The following is a 9,615-nucleotide window of genomic DNA, read 5'->3' as shown; positions in this document are numbered from 1 at the left end:
TTATCATTTCGTCTTGTGGTTTTGTTGGGTTCTATTGTTGCAGTCTGTTACGTTACCTTTCTAATTTACCGACACCTTCATGTTTAAATAATTAAATCCTGTTCAAATGAGATTAGGTTTAGGTTAGATCAGGTCAACCTGATCTGATTCCGGGCGTTTTTCCCAAAATTGAGGAGGCAAAGTCAAATGTTTGGTAAAATATCGAAAGAGAGGAACGAAAATCTCTATTTTAAAGTAGAACGACCGACTTCATGAATGTTCCCAAGAACCAAAGGTAAGCTATATTCCAACTAAAACCGAAGCGGGGTTTTTTAAAACATTTTTTAGAGACATAGATATAAGATTCGTGTAGAGTTTTGGGAGGCCTATTCCATTGAGAAGCTGGAACCCAGATCAAAGATCCTTTTTCCCTACTACCTACTTCTATTAGGGGAATTTCACTGTTTTCGATAAGAAGTCGTTAAGGCACTTTCTATCTAATGATGGTAGATCCTTATCTTGGAGTTCATGATACCCGAAGGTGCGAAACCTTAGATTAGTGTATAGCGGACAGCCGATAAGGATATGCACACCAGTCTCAGCTGCCAAGCCACAAGAACAGATAGGTTCGATCTATTCTGTGTACTTAATCGTTCAGCTTGCAGTGGTTCGTGATTGCACCAACTGTAGAGACATACATCCGAGTCTTTCACAAAACTGACAGTGGTAGCGTTACATTTTCCTGGTTTTAAATTAAAAACAAATACATTTGGTTTACGTTCATCTCTAACAGGACTGCAATGGCGCTTAGCACATATTATATACCGTATTAACATGCCTCATATGGTTGGTACAAAATGAGAATTTTTTGTAAAAAATATTTTTTAACGTAAGTCGAAGTCAACCGAAGAGCATTCAGCACACCAACTCACAGCAACAATTTTTTTTCGTAAAATTTTTGGTTACATCTCTCCCTGGAGAAAAGTGAAATTCGGCATGTTTTCTGATTTGGGAGTTGATGTGGTTAGTAATTATCTGGAAAATCAATTGGTTCCATTTTGTGACGTGAACCGTTATTGACATAGGGACTATAAGGGCCAAAATTAATAACGTCCAAGTGGGACACTACGGACACTACATGTTGTAGGCAATTAAATTTAACGGAAGAGGAAGAGTCTAAGAGTCTAAAAATGCTAAAAATCGCGTGGACGTCCTGTACGGATTACAACCTCTTACAACCTCGATTACCCCATAGCTCTGGTAATATAAAAATATTGTTTTAAAAGCTGCAACAAAGTCCCAGGCAAAAAAAAGGTTGTGTGGAGACTGTATGTATAACATAAGAAATCTGGGTAAATTTTACCTTCGTTGAAAGAAGCAGGTGTCTACATTGATGTCTGATTGTACCTTATATATGCAATTGTTTCTATAAAAGATGATTAAAAATCTAGTGAAAATTATCCCGAATTTCGCAAACAAAAAAAACTGTATGATTTTCACACGGGAAGCTTCTCGTTTTATTAATTCGCAGTTTCTGTGGTTTTTCTTTCAGAAAAATTGAAAAGTTTTCATCATTTACTTGAAGGTGTATTGTGCTTACCAAGTTGCAGAGCATTTTTGTACAACAAATCATATCGAGGGATTCTTTTGAAAAGCAGCTTACCGAAATCGGACGCATTTTCCAATGGGCTTTTTTATGTGCCTAGAAAGGTATTCGACCCTAGAAGCCAAAACCACTTTCAAAAAAATTCTTCGAAGCTCGTGTGGCTGGTAAAAGGTGATCAAAAACCGAAAACTTGCACTTTTCGTACAAAAATTTCTCCATTTACACGAGCCGTACAGGGTCGTCTGGGGTGTCATTAGAAAGGTAATCACATGAGCCGAATAGGGACTTATTGGGTTAAAATTCATCCACACTGAAATATGTGCAGTTGAAAAGACTTGAGAACTTACACTGTTCTCACAGAAGTTTCTCGATGTACATGAAACATACATGGTCGGTCGTGTGGGATGTCCGTGGAAAGGTAATTTTATGTACTTTCGGGTCTTATGGGGTTTGGATGCGATGAAATATGGGCACTTAAACATTTCAACTTCCCGATTCGGATCAATAGTACATGTGATTACCTTTTCTAATTTTCTAATGACACTCCAAACGACACCGTACGGCTTGTGTAAATGGAGAAATTTTTTGTCAGAAAAGTGCATGTTTTCGGTTTTTGATCACCTTCCACCAAGCACACAAGCTCCGAAGAATTTTTTTGAAAGTGGTTTTGGCTTCTAGGGTTCAATACCTTTCTAGGTACATATGAAAAAGTCCACTGGAAAATGAGTCCGATTTCGGTAGGTTGTTTTTCAAAAGAATCCCTCGTCAAGTAAAAGTAAATATGAGAAACTGGATTTCGAAAAGAAAATTAAATTGCCGATTAAAGTTTTGTAGTTAAAATTGAATAAAAGTCAATACGTCAGGTATATGTTGAGTTAAAATACCACTCGACAAAAGTTGATTTCATCTCTTGAGTAAATACATTCAGTAAAACTTTTACCGCTGAAAAAATTTTTTTTTTTTTTTTAAAAACACCTTTATTGGTATGAATAGTACAATCTTAACTATTTGTTAATTTATTACTAGGGTTGAGTTGTACTATCTTCCTTTTACTTGCGTAATTAGAAGAAAGTAAGACTTGTGTGGGTTTTACGACCCAATGGTCGAGTCCCTATGCGGTGTGCTGTTTTCATCCTTCATGTCAGTTCGTGGGGTTTAACACGTTTCAGCCTCCTTATTTCATTTGTTATATCTAGTAATAAGATGGCTTCTACGTTGGTGTGGTGAAGCAGTCTTTTTTCGTGTTTGATGGCGTTTTCCCGAATTACATCGGCAACCCATTGTATTTTTAAATCTTTGTGAATTTCTTTGTTTGTCACGTAACGATATGCGTTGGTGATCATGCGAAGAAAGTTGTTTTGACTTGTTTGGATGATATCTGTGTTTGATTTTTTAGCACAGCCCCAAAGAGTAGAGCCGTACATCCAGATAGGTGCGAAAATTGATTTGTAAATCAATCTTTTACAATACAGGTTAAGTTTAGAGTTGTATCCGACTAACCAGTACATTTGTCTCGTTTTGTGTTTGATTTGCTCAGCTTTTTGCTTCACATGATGTTTCCAGTTTAGTTTGTTGTCCAGGTTTAATCCTAGATATTTAGCTGACTCTGCCTGCGGAATGGGAATCCCATTGAGGTAAATGCGGAGATTGCTGTTTATGTGACGCAATGCGAAAGTGACGTGATTAGATTTTGACTCATTGAGTTTTATTTTCCAATCGATGGTCCACTGATTTATTTTATCCAAAGCATTTTGTAAATGTTTAACTGCCTCCGACTGCGATGTATCTGTTGCCATGATCGCTGTGTCGTCTGCGAAGGTTCCAATGAAAGAGTTTGTGGTTACAGGTATGTCAGCAGTATATATAGTGTATAAGAAAGGTGCCAATACACTTCCTTGTGGTACTCCTGCTAGTATTGGATAGAAGTTTGAATAGGTTTCTTCGTCTTTTACTCTGAACGTTCTCTCCGATAGGTATGATTCAAGCAGTTGACAGTAGTTGCCTGGAAAGAGTGTACTCATTTTATATGTGAGTCCTTCGTGCCACACTTTATCAAATGCCTGTGATACATCCAGGAATGCTGCCGGGCAGTACTCCTTTTTTTCGAATGCACTCTCAATTTTAGTAGTGAGTCTATGAATTTGTTCAATTGTTGAATGGTTGTTTCTAAAACCGAATTGAAAATCGGGGATTTTCACCAAAGGTTTTAGTCGTTTTATCAGCAACTTCTCGAATATTTTTGAGATTGTGGGTAGCAGTGAGATCGGCCTGTACGAGGTTACTTTTTCTGGCGGTTTATCTGGTTTTCTTAGCATAATTACTTGCGCAATTTTGAAGCTTTTTGGTACATATTTGAATTTAAGGCATGCATTGAACAGATATGTAATCATGTACACCGCATGTGCTGGCAGTTCTTTCAATACTCCTGGTGCTAATTCATCTATACCTGGAGCCTTTTTCTTGTTTAGTTTATCTATTTCTGTTGCAATTTCATATGGAGTGAATTTTCTGAACTTTTTGTCAGGTCGGTAGGTTGGTGTTGTGTCTACATTTGATTGTATGTCATTGTGAGGTTGAAAGACTTCTGCAAGATGTTTTGCAAAGAATTCCGTTTTTTCAGTATCCTTTCGTAACCAAATACCTCTGGAGTCTTTTATGGGAGGGATTTGGACGCATGGGCGTTTGAATCGTCTCGTCGCTTTCCATAGAGAGTAGTCTCTATCTTTACTCGAACTTAAATTGCTTAGGTAGTTTTCAAAACTTTCTTGTCTATACTGCTTTGTAACTTTATTAACTCTGTTACTAATATTGTTGAAGATTCTTTTGTCACTTTGGTTTCTGCTCCTATGCCAAAGTCTTCTCGCTTTTCTCCTTTCCTTGATAAGCTCTCTTATTTCGGCTGGATAATTGATTTCGTGAATAAGTTTTTCTTTTGGTTCCGGAGTTGCTGTTCTTGCCGCAATTTGCAGAAGATTGATAAAATTTTCCGTTTGTAGATCAAGCTCCTGTTTTGATTTCAGGCTAGCGTTGAGGTTGATTGACTCTTCAACTAAATTTCTGAAGAGTTCCCAGTCGGTGCATTTGTTAGTTAGATTTTCTTTTTTCTTTTTTAGTATGACTGTAGCATTGAGATTAAGAATCACTGGTGTATGATCTGATGTCAGGTCCACCATGTTTACTACTTCCATGTTGTTGTGTGATATTCCTCTTGAAATGAAGAAATCCAATAGATCTGGTACCTTTTTCTGGTCTGTAGGCCAGTACGTTGGCTTACGGCCGGAGTGGTAACTACAGTTTTCTTTTTTGATTGCGTTTAGAAGACCGTTGCCTTTAACCGGAGTTATCAGCCTCGCTCCCCATGCTGTGTGTTTCGTGTTGAAGTCACCTCCAATGATGAACCTTTGGCCCAATATTCCGAAGATTTCCATCCATTCTGAATATATTGGAGTAGATTTTGGTGGGCAATATGCGGCAGCTATATTTACATCTTGATTGTTGAACTGAATTGTAATTACAGTCGCTTGTATAAACTCTTTCTGTATGCTGTTTTGTGTATGATATTTTATATTTTTTTTAATGATTATCGCTGAGCCTCCCCTGGCTCTTTCGTTCGGATGATTTGTCCAGTGGACTTCAAAACCTTTAATTGTTATGTGACTTTTGTCGGTGAAATGTGTTTCAGATATAAAAGCAATATCTATGTTGTTTATTCGTAGGAAAATTTCCAACTCTTGAGCCCTAGCGTTGAGCCCATTTGCGTTCCAGTTCATGATGCGCAGGAACTTGCTTATCATTTTTTGTTTTTGTTGACTTTAGTTTTTTGGGCAGTCGGTTTGTTTTCCAACTTTGCCAATCGGTTTGACAAAAGTCCAATACTTAGGTCAATATTGGTTTTTAGTTGTGTGAGCAATGACAGTATATCTGCGTTTGACGGCTCGTTCGTTTCAGAGTTTTCAATTTTGTTTGATATTTTATTTTCTTTATTTTCCAGATTTTTTGTGACTTGCGCGAAAGTTAGTCCTTTTTTGACTTCCTTGTATTTTGTTGTAACTTCTAAGTTTTTTTCACTGAGCCGGTTTACTACCGACTTGGTTTGGTTTTGATTTTTGATTTTTTTCTGATATGTTGGGCAACCTTTATAATTTGCTGTGTGTCCTTCATTTTGGCAAAGGGCACATTTCGGAGTTACGTTTGGTCTCTTCGTACAGGCGCTTGTAGCATGTTTTCCGGCACATTTGACGCAAACTGGATTTCTCGTACAAAAATTTTTTGTATGTCCTAGTTGCTGGCAGTTTATGCACTGAGGGATGGATTTTATTTGTTTGGGAGGTTCTACTGTTATCTTACAGTGTAGAATGTTTTTAACAGCAAAAATCTCTTTATTGTTTTCTTTTCGTTTCAATTCAATTAGGAATAGAGGAAATTTTTTTTCCTCTGTAGTTCCGTCTTTGCCTTTGGTTTTTTTAACTATGTTTGTGATTTTAGTAGGCTCGTGGCCTAACTCAATTAAATCATCTGTTATTTCTTTTACATCACACGCTGGATGTAATCCTCTAATGACTGCACGAAAGCTTTTTTCACTTTTTAACTGGTATGTATAATATTCAATACCTTTGAATTCACTTTCTTCGGAACTTTGATTCTCAATGAATTTTTTGACTTTCCTGTAGTCTTCTTCGTTTTGCAGAGTGACTTTTACGTCATTGCTGGCGACTGATTTGAACTGTGCTGTTGTAGCCATTTCCAAAATTTTTTTGCTGAATTTGTTAAAATCGGTTACATTGCTTACATTAAAAGGTGGCGGCAATGGCGGATTTGGATTTTTCTGGTTTGATTCCGTTAATTTCGGTGATTTTTCTTTGGTGGATGAATTTTTTTGGTTGTTGTTTTTGCGTCTTCTTTTAACTGATTGAGTTTTAAATGGATCAATTTCTTTTTCCAAATCACTTTCATCTGTGGTATAGACGATTTGTTTTCCGTCATCTCCAGATTTTAAATGATCCGTTATAGCTTTTTGTAGTGAATTTTCTAGCTCAGCTATCTTTTTCTTTAGCTCGTCATTTTCAGCACAAAGTTTTTGAGCTAAATTATTGTTTTGTATTAGCAGATCATATTCTGATTGCTTAATTTTAACACTGGGTTCATTTTTTGGCGATGAGCCAAACATTTTAATTTAATTATTTATGATTCACAATGTTATTGACACTAAACTATGTTGCATATGAACACTATTTATTGCGCAGTTAATATGAATCATTTCTTTATTCTATACAGATAATTGATTGTTTTTATTTTAAATGTTTCTTTTTTCACTAAATTGTCACTTTTACTCGTATTACAATTGAATCACAAGTATGCAACGTAGTACAAGGAAATGTCAATGACTTGGTTAGTCATAATTAAATAGGTTGTCACTCTTACTCATATTACACGTGAATCACAATGAAATATATGTAATTAATGAAGTGTTGATGACTTGATTAGTCATTCATTAGTAAGAAATCATTACTGAATTTAATTTTTTTTTTTATTTCTGTTTGAACTGTTTATATTTTTATTAAGAGCAAAATAAAAATACGTCTGTTCACTCGAACGGTCGAATGAAGAATGCTGAAAAAATGATTGCAATTTAACTCTTATTCAGATCTAGAAATACACATTCCGGAATTTTCTTTGTCGCAGTTCATGTATGCATGGAGTAAAACCATTTTTTAAAGGAAAAAGCACGAAAATATATGTGAAGAAGCAGAGTTGCTAACGCAAAATATTAGCTACAAATCCAGTGACGCCTACTCTCCAAAAATTCGTGACAATTTGAGAACCATAAGAACCAAATTCGAAAAAATGGTTCTATCTTTAGAACCCTAGTCATCTATTTTCGGCCGTGACGACAAGAGTAAATGATGAGCTCTAGCTAAAAATGTCTTTAATATTAGATTGTATGTTAAATCAAATGAAGTAACAGATTTTCAAACAATTTTTTATGCTAATTGTTAAGGGAAGTAGCAGAGTCGTTAAATATACTAGTTCTCTAACCTCTGTGAAGAATAATTTTCATAATTTTGAAATGTGATGTGGTCTCATAACATAAAGCCAACGTATTGTAGGAAAGGATTATTTGATTTCTACGAAAGCACGGTTCATTGAGTCTAACGGATGTAATTAACAAAAAATATGTGATTCCACAAACTAATAAACGCAAATAAATCCAATACACTGAACCTATCTCTGTTTTCGATAATCCATAGTCGGTTGACTGTTTTTGAACAGCACTCTTCGGCTGCCCTTCGTTCCGCCGCATACACTGCATACGTGTCGATTATAATTCATGGATTGGTCGCCTCGTTGCTTATGTTTGTGCTCGAAAAGCTTGTCGCAAACCTCACATCTGTGCTGATGCCAGTATCGCACGTTGTCCATTGGCATAAGCTCATGTTTATGGGTGAGTGGTCCCCAATCATCCGTCACACCTGTGAATTAATGTCAATCGACTCTGAAAACGAATTATTTTAACAGCAAGCAAGATCTGTGATCTTCCGATGTTGGTTTCCAATGGAATCATAAATCGCTCAAACATAATGAAAAAGTGAAAAATATCAAAACTTACCCAACGGTCGAATATTTGCGTGTCGGGTAAGGGATTCAATTGATGGCCAGTTTTTCTTTGATTTCGATTTCTTAGCGTGGCTTGTGTTTTTGTCATTTTTATCCTTCCCGACCGAATGTGCCCGCTGTAAGAACAAATTATTTTTAAGACTAGCAATGTAATAGTCTACCTAAAAAATCAGATGTTGAGATAGTCTATAAAATTGATGAATAAATGATGTCACAAGGATGAGGATAGAGCCATTACCAGTAATCCTGTAGATTGCACCGACTATAGTTTCTGACTAAATTATATGTTGCACTTGTGATATTATTGAAAATAGTTCGGTACAATATTTTGGTATTTTACTGAACCACTACTTCAGAGGATCTGTTCAAACTATCATTTTTGCTTGCTCATAATTTTGGAAATTATTTATCGGAGTCACAATGTTAAAGTCTACAACATTTTCCTTATCTAAGAGCTTTAACAACAATATGAATCGGAGAGATCTTCAACAGCAAAAAAATCTAAGATTTCTTCTGAAAACGTACACGACAAGAGTTGCACGGCAGTTCATTTCTAAGTCATTGATAAATGTCGAAACAGCAGATCAGCAAAGTTCTAATGCCGAATAGTTATTTACATTACATAACTAGGGATAAAAAGATGAAAAGTTGAGTTTTCGTGTGAATTTTGTTGATCCGAGGCGAAGCCGAGGTCAATGAACACACAAAAACGAGGCTTTTCATTTTTATCCAGAGTTATGTAATGGACTTTACGTGTTACGGCATGTTTCATTTTCATTTACATTGCCTAATCACGTAAAGCATTGTACTTACGAAGTTCCAAGTTGTTATTTGACAAGTGGGGAATACAGCCCTCCCCTTCGGGTCGGGCTGTAACACCCCACTTATCAAATACACAACTTGGAAAATCGGAAGTAATATACTATTACATGCTGAGGGTGTCTAAAGTAGTGGTTGAAACATGAACATTACGGTTTCCGATGCATGTAACATGTAAGGAAAAGATATTCTACGAAAACTCAACTTACTTGTTGTGATTGTGAAACATTCTTCAATCGAAGTATGCTTGAACGATCCATTTCATCAATGACGTTGGATGATTGACTCCGTTTTGGCACAACAACCACCGACTTTAATCTCATTCCAGTAGTTCCAGACATTTTCGACAACAACTTGAACATTTCACTTTCATCATTTAACATGCACTTAGATGTCACAATTGTTTGTTTTCATCAATACATTAGACTAATAAAATATCACTGAGACTGCGCCACTGCTTGCTGTTATGCGTGCTACGCTTTGTATAATGAATATTACACTCGTATGTGTTTCGCGTTTGTTGTTTTGATCTGTGGTTTGGTGCGCGTTGCGTGTACTAATTCGATTATTCGTTCAAAAATCGGTAAATACGGGGA

The 9,615-nt window shown here is 36.2% G+C and overlaps 1 protein-coding gene across 1 annotated transcript; it reads right to left on the bottom strand.

The window, feature by feature from the left end:
* Positions 1 to 7,724: 7,724 nt before the first annotated feature.
* LOC119066799 lies at positions 7,725 to 9,540 on the bottom strand. Its single transcript, XM_037169463.1, has 3 exons — positions 9,229 to 9,540; positions 8,193 to 8,316; positions 7,725 to 8,055 (listed from the first exon to the last, which is right to left on the bottom strand). The coding sequence occupies exons 1-3, from the start codon at positions 9,400 to 9,402 to the stop codon at positions 7,808 to 7,810; spliced, it is 546 nt and encodes a 181-aa protein (XP_037025358.1). The 5' UTR covers positions 9,403 to 9,540; the 3' UTR covers positions 7,725 to 7,807.
* Positions 9,541 to 9,615: the final 75 nt, after the last annotated feature.

This window comes from Bradysia coprophila, chromosome IV (assembly GCF_014529535.1).
Source record: "Bradysia coprophila strain Holo2 chromosome IV, BU_Bcop_v1, whole genome shotgun sequence".
NCBI classification, from domain to species: Eukaryota; Metazoa; Arthropoda; class Insecta; order Diptera; family Sciaridae; genus Bradysia; species Bradysia coprophila.
Note: the sequence above shows the minus strand (reverse complement) of the source record. Positions and strands in the feature narration are given on the sequence as shown.

Excerpts from the sequence above, each read along its gene's own strand:
- LOC119066799 (XM_037169463.1), bottom strand. The coding sequence starts at position 9,402 with ATGTTAAATGATGAAAGTGAAATGTTCAAGTTGTTGTCGAAAATGTCT. Across the intron at positions 8,317-9,228 it reads ATGTTTCACAATCACAACAA|CGGGCACATTCGGTCGGGAA; the intron begins GTAAGTTGAGTT and ends TTGTTCTTACAG. Across the intron at positions 8,056-8,192 it reads CGCAAATATTCGACCGTTGG|GTGTGACGGATGATTGGGGA; the intron begins GTAAGTTTTGAT and ends ATTAATTCACAG.